Raw genomic sequence first — 25,854 nt, 5'->3', positions numbered from 1 at the left:
AACAAAAGGAGATAAGTAGAAGTCTGATGCATTAACGCAGTTTTTCACAGTATAAATAATTTTTGCATTCAAAGTGTAAGTTTGGAAATGCCTTTTTTACTTTTTCGACATTAAATTTAAATTTTTCCTTAGTCACTACTAAGACCACACTCATGGCATTCCTGTAAGTCAATCCACTTAAATCTCACTAATTGCAGTTTCAAATATAAGAAGCTTTAAAGTTATTAATTTTGGCTTCATTGTATTGTTTCTTGTGATTGTTAAAAGTTTTTTCAATTATATTGGAAGTGCAAGATGACACTCTGTTTGATGCAATGTTATTTGCTCTGCGTAATGCTACATCATGTTTTTATCTCTTTTTAAAATCATACCACCGCTGTTATATAGGTTAACCATTATTTGAATAAATGCTCTTTTTTTGTATTTTTAAAATAGTGTTGAACAATAGAAGTTATATCGGCTTGTGTCAAACCATAAAATAATTGCTAAAACATTGAATTAAATGAACTATTGAGTTTCGATTGATAAAGCTGTTGGCCTTCTGATTCTACGTTGACCTGCGTTTTTACTTTTATTTCTTTCAATCAATAATTTTGGTACACTTGAATACACACTTTGATAATGATGTTACTTGCTCCCAATGTTTCAAATACTTGCTCCCAATGTTTCAAAGCATTTTCAACATCTTTTTCGCTCTAGTTGTTGTTTGGCATTTTGTTGATGATGGTGGTTTTTAATTTTTATATCAGATTTCAGGTGATAAGATTAGCATGAACATATTAAAAAGAAAAATACCGTTCTTTTTATAGAAGTAGAAGAGAATTTATGGAGAAAGTAGTATCATGGATCATTTTTTTTTATAGAAGTAGAAGAGAATTTTTAGAGGAAATAGTGTCGTGGATCATTTTTTTTTATTTACTGACAAAAGTAATTAAGAAAGTAAACACTTATTGGTTACTATTGGTTACTATTGATTACTTCTGGCCGCACAGAATCGATTATTATTTATTAATTATTGACCGACTTAAGTAGAGCATTACCTTTTTAGTTTTTACAACATAATCAAATAAAAATATTACCATTCAGAATAAAAAAATTAAACTTTAAAAAGTTTTTAAAACTAGTTTGTTATTTCAAATTAAGGAAGTTTTAAATTAGTAAATATAGTTTTTTTAAATTGATGCACCAAAAAGCCCTTTTATCCTACAAAAATGTTATAAAACAAAAATATTTTTTTACATATTCTGATCGATGTTGTCTTACTCTATTTTGCTTTACTTTCTTATTATTATTATTATGATATTTCTTAAAAATTTTTGTTTAAATATTTAAATAAAAGTGATTGACTTTACATAGTGGCCAAAAATACACTAACTTTATCCTATTGCTGCACCGAGCAAAATTTGTTTAATAAAAATTAACTAAGATTAGGCATAATTAAGCATAATTAGTTTAAGGTTTTTTTTATATAATATATGCCAATATTTTTATAATTAAATTATGCCAAATATTTTTATAATTAAAATATGCCAATATTTTTATAATTAAATTATGCCAAATTATTTTTATAATTAAAATATGCCAATATTTTTATAATTAAATTAAATCATGTTTATGCGATATTTAATTAAGACGTAAAGCTAATTAATAATTTCATTTTTTTTAAATATTTATTCAATTATAATTATAACCTTCAATATAACTGCTTTTATTATTGCAGAAGTTTCAAGAAACTTTATCTCTTTTATGTTGGCGAAGAAAAAAAGTATTCTTAGATTTGGTTAAGCTTAAAAAAGAATATTCGCTCTAAACCATTTAGTTAATTTCAAAAGTTCAAACGTTACATTTAATTAGTTTCAAATTTTAACGTTGACTGTTTTGAAACATTAACTGTTTCGAAATATAAACATTACTTTTTTCTATTCTCATCTTTTTTATCGCTGTTTAGTAGCATTTACAACTAAAATTATATAAATGAAAACAATAGCGGGGCAAAAAGAAGACTTTATTTTGTTTTATCACCGAGCCCCATTCCTGCGTAATTACAAATATCGTAGTATGCACATTTAGAAAGTTTATTATTTATAAAACAACCATTACTTTCACCTAACTTTTCGTTAGCTATTTCAAAGAGTGTTTTAATATCTTTGTGGGGATAAATAAGATTAGAGTCATCTGAAAAAAAAAGGACAATTTATTATGTTGCTAAATTTAAATCATTTATATACACTAGGTATAACAACGGTTCTAAAATAAAGCCCAAGAGGTCCCACAAGCCCTGGGGACTAGCTACGACATATGGAATTGTTTGTTTTTGCTCATATTGTATAAAATACTTTCTATTGGTTAAATAACTTTTGAGTCAAAGTAAAATGCTTTCTATTGGTTAAATAACTTTTGAGTCAAAGTAAGTAACCATATTTTATTCCTAGTGTTCAAGTTTTTTTATTAGTATATTGTGGTTTACAGTATCACAAGATCAATGAAAACTTCCAATGTAAAAGAGTTAGTACTCAATGTGTTTGTTATTTGATTGACTATTTCAACCACTGCATAGTCAGTTTAACTTTTTTTTTCAAAAATAAACTATTTTGAATGCGATGTATTAATTTCTGATAAACGAGTAATGAGTTTGTGATATTATTCTGTAAAGCAATTTTAAGAAACACGGGAAGATAAAGGTCTATACTTAGACATATTTGAGTCATCTCCGGTCTTAAAAACTGGCTTGATTTGTGTAACCTTTAGTTTTTCCGTGAAATTACCTGTTTTAAAAGAAATATTAAAAATCTAAAACAAAGATGGTTTTAAACTGATACTACAACACTAACGTTATTTTTATCAAATTCAGATCTTATGTTAGTTAAACGGCAGTTTGCAAATCAATTAGTTTTAGATTATGTGTAGATATCACTATATAATAGTCTAGTTAGATTATGTGTAGATATCACTATATAAATGTGTAGATATCACTATATAAATGTGTAGATATCACTATATAATAGTGTAGATATCACTATATAATAGTGTAGATATCACTATATAATATATAGTGATATATGCATATAAATAAAAAATTACAAATTTTGTTGCATATAAAATAAGAACGCGGAGACTTGCACAAGATCAGATGATCTTGTCGTCAAGAACCGCTAACAATCGTAACGCGTTAAAACAATTTTATGTGTATAAAATAAATAAGGCAGTCAAATAAAGTTTATAAAACAAAAGTTGGAAGTAAAAATTAACGTTTTATATAAATAACCCTAACCCTAACCCTGACTCAATCACACTTTAGTTCGTACTTAACCTCAACCAACCTTAATGTTATGTCTAATTATAAACTTACAGAAAAAGAATTACTAGACGCAGTCTCTTTATTAAAACCCAATAAAAGTTTAGGATTTGATGATATAAGTAGTAATGTCATTATCAAATCAATAAAACAAATTACAATTCCATTACTACATATTTTTAATTTATCTTTAAAACAAGGCGTTTTTCCAGATAACCTAAAAATTGCAAAAGTCATTCCAGTGTTAAAATCAGGTGATCCTTCCGATGTTACGAATTATAGACCAATCTCAATTCTTTCTTGTTTTTCTAAAATATTAGAGCGGGTTATGTATAATAGACTATATTCCTTTTTAAATGTTAATAATATTCTTTTTCATAAACAGTTTGGATTTAAATCTGGTCATTCAACTGATCATGCAATCACTCACCTTGTTCATGATATATTTAAAGGGTTTGATGAAGACAAGTATACCCTAGGTGTATTTATCGATTTAAGTAAAGCTTTTGACACTGTCAATCATCAAATCCTTCTATCCAAACTGAAAAGTTATGGTATAATAAATACTAATTTGTCCTGGTTTGATAGTTACTTGTCTAATAGAAAGCAGTTTATTTCATATGATAGCGGAAAAACGGAATATAAGTCAATCACCTGTGGTGTTCCTCAAGGATCAATTTTAGGACCACTTTTATTTCTCGTTTATATTAACGACTTATATAAATTTTCTAACATTTTAAACTTAATTTTGTTTGCAGATGATACAAACTTGTTTTATTCTAGTAAAAATATCAGTAAATTATTTCAAACAGTAAACAAAGAACTTGAAAAATTAACCCAATGGTTCAAATCAAACAAACTATCTTTGAACATCAATAAATCCAAATACACTTTGTTCCATCGTCTTCATAAAAAACAAGATATTCCATTAAAACTTCCTGATCTTTTTATTGATAACGCATTATTAAAAAGAGAGCAATCAATAAAATTTTTAGGTGTGGTTCTGGATGAAAATTTAACCTGGAGGGACCACATAGGTCAAATTGAAAATAAAATATCAAAAAATATAGGTGTTTTGTATAAAGCCAAGCAGTTTTTAAATCTATCTTGTTTAAAAAACTTATATTTTTCTTTAATTCATTGCTACTTAAATTATGCAAACGTTGCTTGGTGCAGCACAAACGCAACAAAAGTAAAAAAACTGTTTAGTAAACAAAAACAGGCTGTAAGGATAATTACAAACGTAGACCGTTTCTCTCACACTCAAACATTATTTAATAAACTTAATATTCTAAATGTATATAAACTAAACCTTTACCATATTCTTATCTTCATGTTTAAACTTGATAAAAAAATATCACCAATGTTATTTAATTCACTTTTTGAAAAAATAAACCACATATACCCTACCAGATTTTCAAAAAACAATTACATTCAATTCAAAACACATTATTCAGCAACCAAATTCTCAATTGCTAACCGAGGTCCTAAGCTGTGGAATACAATATTAAATAATGAGCTGAAATCTAATTATTCTTTAAACCAGTTTAAAACAAAACTTAAGCAATTACTGATGATACATGAAAATGAATTAAAGTTCTTCTAAAAAGCTTTTTAAACTAGCAAACAAAAACAAAAATTAACCTACTAATTACTCTTTAATATTATATTTAATATTCTAAACAATAGTCTGCTATTGTAAATGTATTTCTTATCTTATAAGTTTTGAATTTACAAACGATTTTTTTAAGTTTTATTATTTGAAATACTAATTACTAAAAATATTGTAAAATTTTATAATTTCAATTTTTATTAAAAAAAGTTATTGTAAATTCTTTTTGTAATATTAATACTTATATATCATCTTATTTTACTAATCAGTTCTTAAATATAAATACTCTTTGAATTACTAAATATTTTAAACGTTATATATTTTATTTTTTGCATTTTGTTAAAACATTTTATTTGATGAATATGCATTTTTTTAGGGGGGGCTTAATGATAAGATGAATTTTGTCTTCTTCAAGCCCCAGTCATGTAAATATTTGTTTTTATAAATTACGAGTGTAAATTATTTTCAATCGGCAAATACAATACTAAAAAAAAAAAAAAAAAATATTTAAAATACAAGACTTGATAGGTATAAAGTGTATAAATTAAATTAAAATGATAACAAAAAAAAAATTAATAAAACAAAATTTAAATATACAAGTATATAGTCAAATAAATATTTTTTATATAAGAATTCGTGAAAACATTATAAATAAATCAAAACAACTAAATTTAAAAATATATAAGTATGTTTTCAATAGAGAGAATGATATTTTTTAATTTTCTTTTAAATGCGAAAAAGCTCCAGTCGTGAGAAAAATCAAAATGTTTCAAAACTATACTGTTCCATAAAAACGCCCCTCGAAAAGATATACAAAACTTGCCTAAATTGGTTTTGAAAACTGTTTGAAGAACGAAATTATAATTTCTTAAATTATATTTATTTTTTTCTTTTAAGGAATATAAATTGTGAAAAGAAACCGGAGCTGAACGAGTTTTACATTTAAACATAAAACACAGTACATTAAAAACATTTAGTTGAAATATGTTTAAAATATTCATTTTAATAAAAAGAGGCTTAGCATGTGAAAAACGGTCTTTAAAATTAATAAGACGTGCAGCATGCTTCTGTTGGCGATGAAGAGGTTCTAATTTACTTTTATTAACACTACCCCAAGCCGCATTCGCATAGTTTATGTAGCAATGAATGAATGAGTGGTATAGTTGAGTTAAAATATGTTTATTTAACATGCTTCTTGCTTTATATAAAATACCTATACTTTTCGAAATTTTGCAGGTAATGTTTTCGATATGTTTTTTCCAAGTGAGATTTTCATCAATTGAAACTCCTAAAAAGTTTGTACATGTTGCTCTCTTAATTAGAACGCCATCAATAAGAAGAGGAGGAAGCTCGATTGGAAGTAGACGTTTTTTAGAGTTAAAATGAAAAAGAGACCATTTTGTTTTTTCAACATTCAGAGAAAGTTTGTTTGATTTAAACCAGAGTTGATAACGCCTCCCGGCGGCAAAGTAACTTTCTACCGAAAGGCCGACTTTTTTTGAAGGCGGAAGCCACTGCCGGCCGCCGTCAGAAGATATTTCGGAGACAAGTTGGTTTAACAACTGCCAGAACTTATTTTCGGAGGCAGAATGTTTTGAAGGCCGCCGCCAATCGGGAGGCAAAAGCCACTAGGGGCCGCCGTCAGAAGATATTTTGGAGGGTTGGCAAGTTGATTTGGAGACCGCCTTCTGTGGCTTCCGCCTCCCAATTGGCAGCAGCAGCCAGAATTTATTTTTGGAGGCAGAATGTTTTGAAGGCCGCCGCCAATCGGAAGGCAGAAGCCTCTGGCGGCCTCCGTCAGAAGATGTTTTGGAGGCATGATGATTTGGAAACCGCCTCCATAGGCTTCTGTCTCCTAACTAGCGGCGAAAGCCATACTGAGGTTGGTATTTTAGTCTCCCGCCGCCAGAAGAAATGTAAAACAAAGGGTGTTGCCATGTTTGTCAATAAAGGAAAAGGAGCAGGAGTTTTTGATTGCTCATAAACTCTCGATTTTTAAAAGTGATAAAGAATTTGTTAAAACGATCGATAGCAAGTGAAAAAACAGTTTGGTTGTCGTTTGAGGCTGTTGTAAAAAACTTTCTTGGAAATAAAAAAGAAGAAAACTCTGCTGTTTAATTGTTAGAAAGTTGAAGGCCTATTGTGCTCTTCGATGCGAAATAAGTATAAAACTTCGTTTTATAAATAGGCATCTTAAACAGTTTTTTGGTCAAGATGATTATTATAAGGAGAGTGGTTCCACCAAGATCTCAAGAAAATGGATGATCGTTATCAAGGACGTTTGGAAAAACACATGATAGCAGACTACTGTCTAACAGCACTGTCCAACTTTCTTTTGTCAACTTGCATCAAGCAAGTTGACAAAAGAAAGAGCTACAAGCAAAAGTTTCTTTCCGATTGAATATTTATGAATAAACGATTTGTTTGAAATCCTTTTCAAAATTAAAACTTTCAAAATTAGGATGATGTTTATGCTATAAATTGTTTATTTTAAACGTGTTATTGACTTTTTTTTCATCTTTTAATTTTATAAAAAATAAAATCTTTCAAAATATACCCTAGAATTTCCAAATGAGTTTCAATTCAGAAATACTTCGGAAAAAATGTGCTAACTACCTAAAACTTGCAAAAATTAAAAAATTCTATGCAAAAAATCTGATCTCAGATTTGAATTCAGCGTATCAAAATTAGGTAAGAACAAGTGCCAAAATTAATGCAATAAATTTTTTGTTTGCCTTTGTTATTTCATAACAAAAGTTTTAAGACAAGATTTAGAATTTGGGTTTTCTCTTATGTTCCATTTCAAAACAAGTGACATTGAATGGAACCCTTTTTTTTATTGCTTGTATTATAATATAATTCAAGCTTATTGGAAGAATAATATTATTTTGTCAATTTAAAACTTAAGATAGTAAATGAAAACTTTTTTTCAATACTCTCCAATTAGATACTTTAGACTTGATAAGTTTTTCCACCATCCTGACAATACTATACAATTTAGAAAACGATAAAAAATGACGTTTTTCAAGAAAAAAAAAATATTAAAGAAGTTTTTAATGACCTCAAACGCCACAACACTATGATTGTTTTCATTGAGGTTTTTTTAATTATAACTTGTTAAGGACTAAATGTTTTTTTATTATTCAAGGACTTACCTTGTCATTATTTTTGAATGTTTCAGTTAGCAATGTTAATTCAAGTTGAATATAGTTATTTAGCTATCAGCAGAGTTTATAATAGACGGAAAAATTCTCGACCAAAAATACGAAAATCTTGAAAATTGTTTTATAATATTAATTGCCAAATTTTGAGTATTTTAACAAAATTATGACTTTGTCAGAGATTGGTTTTTTTCAAAAGCTATCGAATAAAATATTTTGGTACGATAAATTTTTTAAATTTTAAAATATTTTACAACCATTTTTCATTCGTAATTTTTTTTTTTTTTATAGCTTAAACTTAAATAAAAATCGATTTAATCATCGAAACAATTTTACTGAGTCTTCAAAGATAAGAATTAAAGTTTGGGTTGTGTTTTAAATTCCATTTTAAAATGAGTAACATTATATTGAATCTTTTTTTATATATGATTAACGTAATAAAGAGAATTTGACTTTCTCAAGCAAATCCAAATTTTGTCTAACTACTAAAATCGCGTTTAATGTTTCATCCGAAAGCCGAGTTCTCAAATGGTTGTAGACCATTTAGAAAGTTACTAAAATCTCGTTCAACTTTGATCTGAGAAAATGCAGCACCAAAAACAACTTGAGAAATATTGTAAAGTTCCTTCCAGATAGGATCATCACGTTTTAAATGCCAATATTCAAGAATATTAAAATTTTCATTCACACCAATACGTGGCTCACTATATACAATATTTTTTATTTGCTGATGAATTCTTGTGTTTTGTATAATATCTACGCTTTGACGTTGACTCCTCCTGAAAGAAAAGATATCAGTTATTTGTTTATCAAACAACAAGTATTGTCTAATCGAACTGATTTTCGAATCATTAAAAGTTGCAAAGTTTTTCAAACACTTAAAAGATAAAAACTTTTCTTTAAAATTTGACTCTTTAACCTTAAATCAAGAAAAGGTTAAACTATTTTTGTTTGATTTGTGAAAAAAAAAAAAAATGGAAGAAACAAATAATACTCTGTGATTGTGAAGTTATTGAGTAGTATTGAACTTTTATTGATACGCAGTGTGGAAATTCTTGATTTTTTAAATGTAATTGAATAAAATTTATTTAATGAAGCACTTGATATCAAATACTGGTTAAATATCAATTACTGAATGATAGTAAAATCTCTACCTGAAAGTTGAGTCGAACGTTCTTCATCCTCATCTCGTAAGTTTTCAGGTTGTCGAGCAATTTCAGCAGGCTGTCTTTGTGAGTTTACAAAGTGATGAATCTTCAGTAGATGATCTTCTCCACGGCTTCTCAATAAGTTGTTGAAAACTTCATGACTAGCACTTTTCTATGCAAAAAAGAGAATCCAGTAAGAGAACAGCGATGAAAGCATCACATTCAAAAAACCTTTGTGAACGTAAATTTAAAGCTTCTAGAAGTTTAGATGTTAAATTATTTTGTCCGTCGGCAATCTTTTCTAAATTCATCATCATTCTCATCTATCGTAAAAAAAAGTCCGACATGGTATAGTCTGATCTTTGAAAATCCTTCATTGCATAAAATATCGGCTCAAATATTCTTGCATATTCCTCAATAAATTTCCAGGTTTCATCGTTTTATCTTAGCTCGCGGTTATTTCGATTAGTCTTGATTTGTTCATATATCGCGAGTTTCAAACATGTCTATTGTTTTCTAACACATTTACTTTTCTCTCATGTTCTTGATAATGTGATAGCCTTTCCATCCCATCGTCTGTATCTTCAGAATTTTCTACAAGTTCTTTTGCATAATTGACTTGGTCAAGCAGATCAAAATTTTCAAAATCAAACTGTTGTGTTTCCTCAACAAATTCATTACATATGATCATATGATTTTGCATTTCTCTGATAGTATCAAAAGCTTTGATCATGTTTTTACTTTAATCCGAACAAGTTGAGTAAATATTATCTGCCCCTATCCCAACTTTCGTAATCAGAGTAATTAGCTGATCAGCAAAAACTACTCCAAATTGGCGTTCGTGCTGAGTGAGCATTCCCAAAGTTCGATCGTGCAATTTTCCGTCTAATGTATACCAAATACTTGCAGAAAAAACATTTGTATTGAAACGAGACACTGAGTCAAACATTAATGATGGATATACATTTTCTATATCCTTCGCAATAATTTCATAAATTTTGTCAGCAGCTTTAAGAATAAATTTTTTTGCTTTTTGACGATTCCATCTCACACCAAAAGCTTGAAGAGCCTTTCTAATCATCTCATTCTTCCACATGTCATCAGCGACTGTCATAGGCAAATTTCTCATCAGAATCGATTTTATGAAGTCTCTTACTGTATCGCTCATATTGAAGTCAAATTTAACTTTTTTACGTGAAACGAAAATAGCATTTTCTACACCGTTACCCTGATTACGTTATTTCGAAGTCTCCTCCTTTCCAAAATTCCTAGTTCTATAGCAATATCGTTGTGTTTTGAATGCAAATGGTTTTTGAGATGAGAAACATTTCCGACAAGAATTGCTGATTTTTGTTCTGCGCACACTTTGCATTCCCATCTGTTATTTTCAGTCAAAAAATATTTTTTATTCGTGTGTTTTGCATTTTTCTCTACATAAAGCTTAAATCATCTTAATCAATCTCTCAGAAAAAAAGGTTAACTAAGAAAAAATAATAAAAAATATTATTGCTTATTACTCGAATCTTAATGAATAAGAAATTCAAACAATAATAGCGTAAATAATTAGTCAGAAAGCGACAAGGTAAACAGTTTATATATTTATAGTTGTTTAATATAATTGCATTGAGTTTCCAATTGTGTGAAAATTGGAATTTTTATAGTGGTGCGATACTAGCTTAGTTTGGATGTACTTTTGTATGGTGCAGTTTTCGACTTAAAAAAATTCAAAATTTTTAAAGAATCTTTTTTTAAATTTTTGTTCAGAGAAAAGTTATTTGGTATAAAGAAGAGCAACACCACATAATTAAGTTTTTGAATGATGCTTATGATATTTCCAATGAGGCAAATGCATTATCTGGCCGCATAGACATCAATTCAACCACAGAAAATATTCAAAAATTTTTTGGTAAAGAATGGCAAATTACATTGCTACTTTTGTTTCAGAATTTAATAACTTTCAAAAAGCTGAAAAAAAGAACCTTCAAGTGAGCCCATTGTTACAAATCGTTTCAGTTCAAAAAGTTAACATAAATCAAGTTTTGATTAATTTGACTCGATTGCCATAACTAATATGTTATTTTCAAAAATTTTGAATTTTTTTAAATTAAAAACTCCACCACACAACAAAAGTGCAGGCCAAATTAAGCTAGTATCACACAATTGGTAACATAAAATGAATATAAGTAGTATAAACAACTATCAATATATAAACTGTTTACCTTATCGCCAGATTTACCTAGATGACACAACTCATTATTATTAATTATGAATAGCTTTGTTTTTCTTAGAAAATTCTATTTATCAACACCATTTACTAATAGCTGTCTTTGGATTATTTTTTCTTTTAAAAAAATACAAACGTCAACTAATTCAGTATGCGGCGTTTTTAATAATACAAAGCATTTAAAAATCTAAAAGAGAAAATTTTAATGTTATTCATACAAAATGGAATCGCTTCTTTATTGCTTTTCAAGAAACCACAATCTTTTAAGCAATTAAAAGTAATGACAAAGTACAAAGCGGTTGCAAAATACATGTTGCCGCAAAATACATGCTGCCGCTAAATGCACGTTAGCGCAAAATACATGTTTGCCGCAAAATATTCTAACTAGGGGATAAATACCTGAAGATGACCGTAAAGGTTTTATGAGATTTTTACTAGGGAGTTAAAAAAAACGTTGTAGTAAAAATTTTATAGCAAACTGGAAATTTCAACAAGTAAAAAAATCTCCTTAGTATAATATTTTCCATTTTCAAAAAAAAAAAAAAAAAAAAAAAAAATTCAATTTTCATAAAAATTTTGATTATTGGAAAAAGTTCAATTCAAACCGATATTAATTTCCAAAATTTTTAATGAGCATTTAAGAATATTGGGTTTGTCAAGAATTTTTAACAAAATCTAATGAGTAAAATTAAGAATTTAATGTTATGGTTGAAAAGTAACAGTTTTTATTTAACTGATAAGCGACTTGTTCAAAAGTTCAAGCTTTGATCCCATTAAAAACTGACAATTTATTTTCTATTAATTTTTGTGGAAAAGATTTTTTAGACAATGGCATGGACATAAAATTTCCAACTTTTAACTCTTGTTTTGAATATAAAACTTCAAAATTTGTTGATAGCTATAAAATAAAAAAACACTCTGACAAAATCGTAATTTTTTTGAATAGTCAGTTTGGCAATAAATTTCATATAAAACGAATTTTAATTTTTCAATATTTAAATCCCATTAATCTTTAAATTGCTTGTTAATTTAAAAACAAACTTTTTTAAATTAACAAGCAATTAAAAGATTGAATTTTTTTTTAATGAAAATTTTGCCCATTTGACTTTAATTTCAGGCGGCGGGAGGCAAAAATTTCACCTCCAGTTTAGCGGCTACAGCTAACTTGGAGGCAGAAACCATTGGGAGCGGCCTCGAAATCAATTTGCCTCCAAAATATCTTTTGACAATGACCATCAATGGCTTTCGCCTCCCGCTTGGCGGCGGCCTCCAAAACATTCTGCCTCTATAAAAAAGTTCTGGCGGCAGCAGTTAATTGGAGGCCGAAGCCATTGGAGGTGGTCTCCAAATCATCTTGCTTCCAAAAAACGTTCTGACGGCAGCCGCCAGTGACTTCCGCTTCCCGATTGGGGACAACCTCCAAAACATTCTGCTTCTATAAAAAAATTCTAGCGGCAGCAGCCTATAGGAAGGCAAGAGCCACTGGAGGCGGCCTCCAAACTATCTTGCCTCCAAAATATCTTCTAACGGCGGCCGTCAATGGCTTCCGGCTCCTGATTGGCGGTGGCCACCAAAATATTCTGCCTTCAAATAAAGGTTTTGGTTGCGGCCGCCAAACGGGAGGCGGAAGCCTCCCGTTTGGCGGCCGCAACCAAAACCTCCAAAGTACCTTCTGACGGCGGCCCCCAGTGGCTTTCGCCTCCCGATTGGCGGTGGCATCCAAAAAATTCTGCCTCTAAAACAAATTTCTAACAGCGGCCTTCAATTGGGAGGCGGAAGCATCTGGAGGTGGAAGCCAGAACATTCTGCAGGCAAAAAAAATTCTGGGAAGCGGCCACCAATAGCTGCGGAAGAAACGTGGAGGCGAGAAGATTTCTGCCGTTTATCATCTCTAACTTAAACCATTGAGAAACTTTCATTAATTCATTGTCCATACAAGAAAATAGTGTCGTTATGTCGCTATAAAATGAGATCGCGATAATTGATTGAAATGAACAAATTGTTTTCTGTTGCGTAAATAACTTTTTATTAGCTTATGAAAATTTCCTGTAATTCCATAATATTTTTGTTTTTTGAAAAGGATTTTATGGTCAATCATATCAAACGCTTTTGATAAGTCAACAAAAATGCCTTAAGTAAATTTGGACTTTTCAAATGAATCTTTAATATATTGAGTTATTTTTAGTATAGCGTGCTCAATAGAGTTATTTTTCTTAAACCCATATTGATTTTTATATAATATATTATTTTGAGACAGATGTTGGAAAATTTTGTTATAAAGAATTCTCTCTAAAATTTTAGAAAAACCAGAGAGAACAGAGATAGGACGGTAATTACTGACATTTAACAACTCTCCTCCTTTAACTATTGGTGTAACTTTTGGTATTTTCAACTGATCGGGAAATATTCCTTTATCAGTTGAACATTTAAATACTTTATATAGAACATTTTTTATGATTTCATATGAGTTAAAAACCACGTTTCTGCTAATACCATCATGGCCTATTGCTTTGTTTGACTTAAGCATTTTAAATGCTTTATCAAACCCATCAAAAGATAATTCAAAAGAATCTAGAGAAGACACTAAAGGAAAATTAAAATTATTAATTTTTTTTGTTTCCGTTTGAATATTTTTAGCCACATTTTTTCCAACTGAAATAAAAAATGTGTTCATTTTATCAGCTATCACTCTCTGATCATAAAAATTTCATCATTAATTTTGATGGCATTTAGTAAAGAGTCTGTTTTAGATAACTTACTGCCTGTAATTTCTCTTAAAAGTTCCCATGTGTATTTTGAATTTTGTTTATGTTTTTCTAATAAATTTATGTAATAATTTTTTTTTAACATTTTTCTTTGAAAAAAACTTCAAATTTTTTAACATAAGTCTTGTAAACTGTTTTATTTTCAAATGATTTTGTTTTTAAATATTTGTTATACAACTTTTGCTTAATTTTAGAACATTTTTTGAAACCTTTCGTAATCCATGGCGACGTTATATCTTTCTTTTTTTTAATATTTTATATTTCGGAAAATTAATTTCATTTACTTCAAAAAATGTTTTTAACGAATTATAGACTAAATTAGCGTCATCAGAATCATTAATGTGATTCCAATGAAGTAAAGATAATTGTTCCTTGAATGCGATACAATTTGTTTCTGTAAAAAATTGTTTAATAGGAAGTTTATTTTGATGGGGCAGTTTTAAGTTTTCTACGTTTATAGAAAAAAAAAATTGGAAAGTGATCTGAGACGTCACTTTTGAATTATGCCTTTTTTTATAGATAAGTTAAAAATATCTGTAGAAATTATATTGTCTAATAATTAGGCTGATGATGATGTAATTCTAGAAGGTTTGTTTATTAACGGTATTGCTCCATTTTAAAAAATATCATTATAAAATTTTTTAATGTTGTTGTTAGCGTGGTAATCATAGCAATTTAAATTAAAATCACTATTATGTAGTTGAATTTCTTTTCATGTATACCTTTTTTAATTATATCATTTTGCAGAAATTCATTAAAATTTTTTATTACGCCAGATGGTGGGCAATAACAACAACTTAAAATTATATTTTAGAATTTTGGGTTATAATTTCAATAGTCAAAACCTCTTTATCGCCATCAGAAACAGTTAAATCAGGCCTATTAATGAACCGCAAGGATTCATTAATGTAAAAAAGAATACCACCACCTTGCTTTTTAGTTTTACGTGCTAAAAAAATTATATTAAAATCTGGAAGGTGGAGATTTGAACTTTTTACATCTTCAGAGCTACACCAAGTCTCTGTGATGCATGTAATGCTAAAAAATGTAATGTTTTCTATAAGTCAACACACAAATTTTCGAAATTTTTTTTTAAGCTTCTGCAATTAAAATGAATAACATTAAAAAAATCCCGCTGGAGAAAACCTTTCATTTCATTTATATAAAAGTATGAGCAGTTTTGAAGAGCTCCTGCTTTGCTAAAATAATTTTTGCTAAGTCAGGATCCGAATCATTGTCAATCATAATCAAGTATAAAATCATTAGTTTAAAAAAAGTTAAATGAACTTGGCTCAAAATTAATTATTTGGTTTGAATCCATTTTCAGATTTCAATAATTAAAAATAAAATGAAAATAATTAAAATACAATATGCTTAAAAATCGCGTGTGATTAGTTCATTGAAAACAACTTTAGCATACTTCCCTTTGCCTCGTAGCTCTTTTGTTTCTGTAAATAACTTTCGTCTTATTTCTATTGTACGTGCACTGAAATCCTCATTGACAAACAATTTTTCATTTCAGAGTTTCGCCTTGACAAACTTTTCCAAAAGCGCACTTTTGTCTTTATAGTTTAAAAATTTTACTACAATAGTTCTGTTTTTTTTTAATTTTTTCACCTAAATCTTTTCCTCCAACCCTATGAGCTCTCTCGATTTCAATATAATCAATTACTCCTAGTTTAGACATAAAAAAATTTTTCCCTTACTTTCAGTGACGTCCCAGGTTTCATTTTCATTTTCTTCTAATCCATTAATTCGTAAGTTATTTCTGCAACTTCTATCTTCAAGTTCAGCCATTTTATCTTGAATAACGTTTTCATTTTCTATTTTGGAACTGTTTTCGATCAGTTGATGGGTTGATGTCTTTTTAGTAGTTGATATTTCCGATAATAAGCTTTCATATTTATCACTGACAAATTCAACAGATTTTTTTAGATCTCATATATGTGATCTAAAAATATGCAAGAAGAGAATAAATATTTAAAAAATGAAGTATATACTTCATTTTTTAAATATTTATTCTCTTCTTGCATACTCAACATTTTGATTTCAAGTTTATCAATTTTGTCGTTAAATACTTTCATTATTGTGTTTTCATGTGTATCCATAATTTCTTTGAAAAGCGCCCTTGTAATTTTATTAGCCATAATTTAACGATTAAAAATAAACATGTCCGTTCGCCACGCTTATCAACATCGAGTAATATATATATATATATATATATATATATATATATATATATATATATATATATATATATATATATATATATATATATATATATATATATATATATATATATATATATATATATATATATATATATATATATATATATTATATATATATATATATATATATATATATGAGGCAAGAGGCTGGCTTCACTTTTTGACTTAAGTCACCCATCTAGTATATATATTATGGTTATTTCATATATTATATATATTATTACATATATAGTATATTTAGTTATGATTATTTCGTGCTGTGCATATGAATGCACAAATCGCCAAAAACAAAAACAAGGCGTGTTGTTTCACAGGCATGATGAAACGCTTATAATAAGTATAAGTGTTTCATCATACCTGTGAAACGAACCGCCTTGTTTTTGTATTAGTATTAGTATAATACTTATAAAAAGTAGAATTATATTAATGGTTGTTAGTATCAGTATATTACTAACAATACTAATTATAACTAAAGTGTAATACTATTATCAATTGCGTAAATTATTACAAGGAATATTAATAATTGTATATTATGATTTTATTCTACTTTGTGTTGTGCATTACTATTAGAAAGTCATTATTTGTAAGTGCATACAAATAATGTTTACATTATAAAAATCGCAAAAAACATTATAATACTTTAATTATTTTAACGATATAAATTCGTGTACTTCTATGGATGTAAAAAATGCAATTTTATGAGGCACGGCCCACAGGGTTAAAGATTCAAATCTTCTTTTGGGAAATTTTTTTATTTATTTTATGTCTAAGTGATTTTATTTAGTTTTAAATTTTAGGCAGTTTTATGTTTTTTAAATATAATCGTTGTTTATACATACTTATGTTTATTATTTATTTTTATTTCTCAAAATTTCATTGAATAAGTGCATTAATTCGTACATAAATCGACTGATTTAGATGTAGTCGCGTCATTTTTATGATGACTTACATGTTGATCATTTTTATAAGGACTTACATGTTGTTCAATTGATATAAAAATTGATACTAGTTATTTAACCATAAGACAAAAAACGTCAAAAATATTACTCCGAACTTATTCAAGGAATAAAAGCAGGTCTTCGACTTGGTTGAAAAAGCGCCTTTTTGCTAAAAAGCTAAAAAAATATACAGATTTTGATTCATGTCTACTTTTAATTAAATATTTTTAAATCTAACTTTTATTACTATACTAATACTTGTTCTAAACTGTTTTATTTTCTACTGTTAAAAAATGATTTTAATTTTGCAAATTTTCATTTGAAATTTGCTTTATTAATCATTATAGGTGCCTCAAGAACCTTGAACATTTAACGGATCCCCAATATCATCAATTCAATCCCCAACATCATCAATTTTAAATATCATGCCTTGTCTCAAATAAAATAAAGTTTTACCAAAATTTGAAATATATATATATATATATATATATATATATATATATATATATATATATATATATATATATTTATATATAATATATATATATATATATATATATATATATATATATATATATATATATATATATATGTATATATATATATATATATGTATATATATATATATATATATATATGTATATATATATATATATATATATATATATATATATATATGATATATATATATATATATATATATATATATATATATATAATATATGTATATATAAATCGAAAATATAGTAAAAATTAATTCTCTATAGATGCCTAATTAATCAAATCAAATTTAATTTATCAAATATAATAAAAAATTATTCAAAATTTCGTGACTAATTATTATTTAGATAAATAATTCACAAAATAAATAATAAACAAACTTTACATTATGCTATAAACTTATCTATTTAATTTTACTGTCAGCTTATTTTTTTTTGACAGTTGGTTATTTTGATTGGTTATTTTTTTTAAATAAACATGCACCATTAAAAAAAGTCAGCAATCGCTGCTTATCAAGGGGTTTCAAACCTTGGTAACACGACAAATCTTGATTTCAATTAAAATACGAAATAAAATATTTTACAAATTTCTTAGAACAAAGAATCCTAATTACAAACCTAATCTAGAAAAATCTTATTAAATATATAGAAACTTACTTGTTACTCGTAGTAGTGTTGTTGTTACTCGTAGTAGCGTCACCCGTCGTAGTAAAAAGAACTATTACTCTAAGTTCTTCTGTAATAATGCCATTAGAACTAATGTTTAAAAGATTGCTTATACCATCCCAATGGGATGGTATTAGGAATCTTTTAAACATTAGTTCTAGAGTTAACTCATATCCATCCTGCTTATCTTCTAACAACTCCATGATATATGACCACATTAAATTTCGGAATCTTTAATTCATTCTTTGTTTCAGTTCCCGAAGAATTACAGAAAAAGATTCACTTATCCCATACTGACTTTAATAAATATCATAATAATCCTAATCTTAAATCAATATTCATAAAACCTGCAGACAAAAACGAAGTATTATCTATTATTCATTCTCTTAATGACAGCAAAGCTTCGGAGCCTAACAGCTTCCAATATCTATTTTTAAAGCTCTTGTAAATTATATATCTCATGTACTTTCTGAACTATATAATCTGCCATTCATTACCGGTGCAATCCCTGATATTTTAGAAACTGTTTCTGTTATCTCAATTCATAAAAAAGACTCAAAACTTGAAGGTACATCATTATGCTGATGATACCAATCTTTTATATATCAAAAAATCACTTACGACTCTTTGTAAAAAAGTTAATCAAGATCTTCATCGCTTATATAACTGGTTAAATAGTAATCATATTTCATTGAATGTTAATGAAACTGAATACATTGTTTTTCATTCACCTCAAAAAACTATTAATAATAATAAAATTAAAATTAACGGAAAAAAACTTTTTCCGTCAAAATATATATCGTGGAGTTCTTGATGAAAACCAATCTTGGTTTAATCAACTGTATCATCTTTTTAAAAAAACTTACACGAGCTAACTGTATGCTTTTTCTAATTTGTTACTATGTTTCTATCCAAACTCTTTGAATGATTTATTCTTCTTTATTCTCTTCTCACCTTTGCTATTGTTGTATTTTTTGGGGTCTTTTACTTTTTACTTAATAGCATTGCTAGTTTACAACTCGCATCTATTAGAATGATGACGTTTTCACCAATGAGATCTGATATCCAAAAAAAATTTTCTGAACTAAAAATCCTTAAACTTCATGATCTTTTAAAGTTTTACCACTAAGTTTTTGTCTTTTTGTGTTTGACTTTCTCTAAAATAGACTACCAAACTCTTTTTTAAATTTTTTTATTAAAACAAATGAAATTCACAATCATCACAGCAGGAATACAGAAAATAGTAAGCTCTCTCCTTTTCCAACAAAATTAAGTATGGTAAGTTTTCCATAAAACAACAATGTATTTCCCAATGGAACCAGGGTATTCCTGCATTAATAAAAAATTTACCGAGTCATTTTGTAATAAGTATATTGGTTTATTATGTATAATCTTTGTCCGTTAATATTTCTCTGTAAAGACTTCTACCTTTTAATATTTATTTCCGAGTTGTTTATTGTAAAATAATCTTTTTAAAATGTAAATAAATTTTACAAAATATGTCAAGAATAAAAACATCGCGTTATTTTTAAAAATAATTACTTATTTTACCTTACTACGACGTTCAAGAAAAAAAAAGTATATATATATATAATTTTAAGTTATATCTATATGTAAATTGTATATATATATATATATATATATATATATATACAATTTACATATAAATTTTAAGTTATATCAGAAATAAATAAAAAATTAAAAAATCATTAAAGAGTTTATTGGTTAGAGCAACATATATTATAACCCTTAGACAATGGCTTTGGTTATTTTATCTCAAATCTTATATCAATTTGGATACAAAAAACAAAATAGATATTTTTCAAAAACGTTTTTTTTCTAATTTTTAAAAAACTTTCACTTGTATGACGTGTGTTTTTTTAATTTCAGGTTTAGCAAATCAAGTACTCAATAGTTATTCAACAGGTATTACTTGTATGTTTCAAAAAACAATAATTTTTTATAACAGTATAACTTTAATTTTAAAAATATAATGCATTTTGATGTTATTTGAGAAGAGATGCTATTTTCAACTTGTTTCTCCGCGCAGCGGCCTTGTTCGTCAAGGTTTGTGTTTCGGAGTTATAGAGTTGAGAGAGGGTTGTAACTACAAAAAACAGCCTCCTCGACTGTAGTGGCCCTCTTGGCCTTAGGGGGGTGAATGATTAAAAAAAAAAAAATATTTTCACAACTTATCTGTATCAGAACAGTTAATTGAAAATGTTTTTCCCCTGCTGTTTTGTTTCATTTTTCTGATAAAAGATAATGATTTTTTTTATTTCATCTATTTTATACTCATTATCTTTTTTTATTGAACTAGATTTTTGGACTTTAAAGTCTTGTTACTTTCGCTTTAACTGACTGGTTGTAAACGAGTAAATACTTTAACAACCCTATGACTGTCATTTCACACACACACACACACACACACACACACACACACACACACACACACACACACACACACACACACACACACACACACACATATGTATATATATATATATATATATATATATATATATATATATATATATATATATATATATATATATATATATATATTTGTCATTTTCACCGTAGTATATCACCATATATCAAATCACTTTCACCGTAATCAATTTTTTATGCTTTTTTTTGTATTAATTTAAAAAAGTAGTTTTTGATTTCAAAAGTTGTTAAAAAAAAAAAAAATTAAATATACAAAAAAATATACAAAAGTTAAAATCTTTCTACTAACTAATAATATTAATTAATGTTGATTACATAAATGTCGCTGTTTTATTAAAAAATAATAAACCAAAGATAAACAACTTGTTTTGTTGCTTCATAACTTAAGTAACAACAAAGTTTTACTTTTATTGGTATTCAATAAAAAAAATTTTTCCGCAATTTTTTGTTATTAAAATTATATTTTTGAAATTTACAAATCTTGAAAAACTTTGTTAAAACGTTTAAAATTTACAAAAAAAGCAAATTCATATATAACTTGCTTGGTTTATGTCAAAAAAAATAATTAAAATTACAGTCGAAATTAAGCAAACTTTTAAACGATTCTTTAATCGTGTATCGAATGCTTTCAAAGTTATCTCGCGAATTGGAAGCTTTTACATTGCTGTTTAAACGATTTTTTTGAAAACCTCTTTACATAATATCTCGTTTCAATCAATCAATCAATCAATATATTTCTGAAATATTTGATATTACATTTCAAGGTTGTTTACAAGTAGTATATACAATTAATATATAGTAAACACCTAATGACAATGATTAAAATAGTAATGGTAATAATAATAAAAATAATATTTATAAAAACAATAATAATAGTAATAATAAATAATAATAATAGCAAAATGTTATTTTAACAATAGTAATAATAATAATATAGTAATTATAATAATTTAAATAAATGTTATATATTTTTTTTTCATGGGTGGGCATTTATGTACATGGATTTCTTTTAATACAAGTGAACAGTAAAGTAAAAGGATCTATTTTCTTTATTAAATAAATTTCTAGTACCTGTTTGTTATAATCATAAAACATTTTTGTATTTAACTTATATTTCAGCAGAGTTTTTTTTAAAAATAGTAGATATGTAAAAAAAGATTTTAGTCGATGCCGATAAGTAAAAAAAGATAATAGTTGATGTGATCACCTAATTCAGTTGATATAAACTACTAAACAAAAAAGCAAACTTTAACTAAAAGACTTACCCTAATACTCGCAGAGCTGTGCCTAGGGAGCTCAGTTGCAAATTTAGGGGCCCTTTTAATAATGTAAGGTTGTTTTTTTTATTTAGTATTATCTATTGAAAATTTTTTTAAGAATTTCGGGGACCTTTTGAAGGAGGGGGTTGCTTGGATCTAGTAGCCACGGTACTGTTATATAAGATTTCGTTATATAAAGATGAGTCTTAATTGATGAAACCTTAGTGTGAAATGAAAAAATTTCACTCTATTTTAAAGATTACATTTAAAAATTATTAGCCCCCGGCAGCTGGCTATTTCAGTATGTTGTCACACTGCTCACCTAAATTAGCAGTATAAGATTATATTCATCATATTCAATATAAATATAAAATTATATTTATATAATAGTTTTATATTATTTATTTATCAATAACTAAAGGAATGTTATCAATTTATTATATGAATCACAAGCATATGCTTATTTATTACAAGTACATTTTAAAACGTTTAAATAAATCTCTAGATGAAGAAATTGAAATGCGTTTTAATTTATTCATCTAGACAATCATTTGCCTTAGTACCATTAATCCATGGTCTTAGCACCACACTACCCCGACCTGCTTTTTCCCACTCACTCTTTATTAGACATCTTTAGGATGATACTGAAGATACAAATAGCAGTTCTTCAGGTAAAGTTCATCGTTAGATAGTTCATCTTGGAGCCTTAATGCTGCGTTGCTCTGCAAACAAACAACTTCCAGTTCATTTCAAAGACTCACTCTGTTGATCTCAAAGAGGACTATAATACTGTAAAAATATGAATGAGTCCTTGAATATTGAAGATTACAGATAGAAGGCCATCGAAGACTTTTAAATGGTTTCATTTCTCGTGAGCCTTCAAAGTTTTCACAATACTTTTGTTACTTTTGCCTTTACACAAAAAAACTACGTCACTTAAAGACCATCTATCACAGAAAAGAATGGTAACAATAGACCAGGTTTTCTGTGGAAAAGAGTAAAGTGGAGTGGATCTGCTGATAAAACATGAAAATATTTATACCTATATTAAACATTTTTTAACTGCTATTAATAAAGAGTGGCATATTTTAGGTTACTGTAAGATTTTTCTCTGAAGCTGTTTTAGGCTAAAGTTAGAGCTGGTATCTTGTAACAGGGCTTGTATCTTTGTTGTACAACAGAGAAAAAAAATCATAGAATGCGAAAAGTTCACCAAGCTTCTGAACAAGATGAAACAGTTTAAAATAGTTTTGCAACTACAAATAAAGCATTTTAAACAAAGAGCAGTTTAAAATTGTTTGTTTTTGCAGTTCTTCATAACTTTCTGGATTATGATAAGGCTGAAATATTAGGAGTTGGTTCCAATTTTTATAAAAAATTACGCCAAATGTACGCAGAATGTCCTCAATTCCTTACTATAAGCAAAACGGAGGAGCAAGCTTACTCAAACAAGCAAGTCGCTATTTATAAAAAATTTGTTGTCAAGGACATTATTAAATAAGTATGATGGGAAACAACACTTGGACACTACTATGTAAAATTGATTTACTTTACCAAATTAACAAAATACGAAGTTTTTCTTGTTCTGGCTCAATAATAAACAAATTTTCATTCCTCGTTGGCCACAAAATCCAAAGTTTGAACTTATTTTAGTTGTTTTTCTACGCAATTAAATATAATAATTTAAATTCAAAGACAAAGTTTTGTTAAATATTTTAACTAGAAACTCTCTCGGGTCTACATTCAAGTAGGTCTTAAGTTAAACAAATTTAAAGTTTTTAGTTCAAAATTACCAAGTTGATCATTATTAAGATATATTGCAAATAGATATTTCAAGTTTATTAATTCAGAATAATTTTGTATATTTTTTATTTTATCTTTTAATTATTTATTTTTTGTATTAAAGATTTGTGAATGTCTTTTTAGTTCTTCCCAGCACCCTAAAATACTTTCCTGAGATACAGAACCTACACTAAGTTGCAAAGTACCTTTTACAGCGATATAATAAAGATTCATGAAAAGTTTGTTTATAATTTATTTGTATATAAAAAAAAAAAAACCCGACAGCATTGAGCAAAAAATAAACATCTACATAAACATCTAGTGAAAAACTATTTAAACACTAAATTGCCATTGATTTTTCAATAAGATATATATTCATTTTATATAAATCAGATTTAAAAAAAAATCTGATTTTTATTCTTTTAAACATACTTGAAGTTAAAAAACTTATATCAGATAATGCATGATGTGTAATTTAACTTATACAAAATATGGGATTACACCATGGGTAATTTAAGTCGTACCAGATACAAGATATACTCAACGAGTAAATTTTAATTACTCAACCTTAGTTTTGCATGAAAGCTCAAATAAGGTATGAGCTTTCAGGCAAAATTAAGTTTGAAAAATAAAGTTTGTTTGAGCAATAGATAGTTTTATTCGCTAGTCAAATGTTTAAGTTAAAAATTTACGTTTAAAATTTGATTACTTTAAAGATTGCAAGATAATAAAGACTCATAAACAGATCTATAATGAGAAAATCAACATATTATGGAACTGGAGCAAGTTTTCCTCCTCCCTTGTTTAAAAAAAGCAACCGTTGCCAAATACAAAAAATATTTAAACATCCCCCTTCCCCCAATATTTCCTCGATCTGTCACTGATGCTTTTAATATGGAAATAAATATTGACAGTCAACGTTTATGTTGTGTAAGGAATCTGTTATTTGGGTTTGGCTAAGCAATCATAGGATAATTTGGTTTGGATATAATATTATGATTTATTTGCATTTGAAAATAAGAAATAAAAAAAGGTGATAAAGGAAGTATCAAAATTACTCTTATGTAGCACCAAAAAAAAACAAAAAACGAGTTGAAATAGCGTGCAATGGACATTGCACACTATTTTAACATGTACTTTTTTAAACATTGTACTTTTTTAAATTTGATTTGAACAAAGAAATAGTGGACAAGGAAACAATATAATCAGGTAAGGAACTCCATATCTTGATAATTCTTTCACAGTAGAAAAATCTTAGTGCATCATTTTTACATTTAATACGTAAATAAAGTTTTTGGGCATGACATCTTGTAGGGCAGTAAGAAGGAGCAAATTTAAAAACTCAGAAAAAGGTAGATCAACAAGATTGTGTATAACTTTATAGATCATTACAAGACTAAATTTTATACTCGGCATTCTACGACATTCTAGATTGAAGATTATGAGTCTTGAAGAGTAATCTTTATAAAGAAAACGACATCTTTTACAGATAATTCTAGTAAAGTAACTTCTGAACTTTTTCAAACCCACGTATATCTTTTAAAAGATGGGGATTCCACACGGAGGTACAAGATGGGGATTCCACACAGAGGTACAATATTTTATGATAACTTGAACATAAACTTTCTGGATCAGAAGCTTGAAACCATGATGGAGAATTTTAAAAGTAAGTAAGAAGGAGAATGTGCCTTGCTTACAATAAAAAGAACAATGATTGGAAAACTTCATATCCAAAGATACAAATATACCAATATCTTGAGTTGAATTTATAAATTCAAATGTTCATTGAGCATGAGTTTAATGGTAAAGAACTGTTTCCATA

At 27.4% G+C, this 25,854-nt stretch overlaps 1 protein-coding gene across 1 annotated transcript in view; it reads left to right on the top strand.

The window, feature by feature from the left end:
- LOC136086765 (tyrosine-protein kinase receptor torso-like) overlaps nucleotides 1-25,854 on the top strand; it is a 99,828-nt gene that overhangs the window by 10,594 nt on the left and 63,380 nt on the right. Inside the window, exon 4 of the mRNA XM_065809240.1 lies at nucleotides 20,431-20,466. Within this exon, the coding sequence (XP_065665312.1) occupies nucleotides 20,431-20,466 (36 nt within the window). The remainder of the gene's footprint in view (nucleotides 1-20,430; nucleotides 20,467-25,854) is intronic.

The sequence above is a fragment of the Hydra vulgaris genome, chromosome 11 (assembly GCF_038396675.1).
Source record: "Hydra vulgaris chromosome 11, alternate assembly HydraT2T_AEP".
Classification (NCBI taxonomy): domain Eukaryota; kingdom Metazoa; phylum Cnidaria; class Hydrozoa; order Anthoathecata; family Hydridae; genus Hydra; species Hydra vulgaris.
Note: the sequence above shows the minus strand (reverse complement) of the source record. Positions and strands in the feature narration are given on the sequence as shown.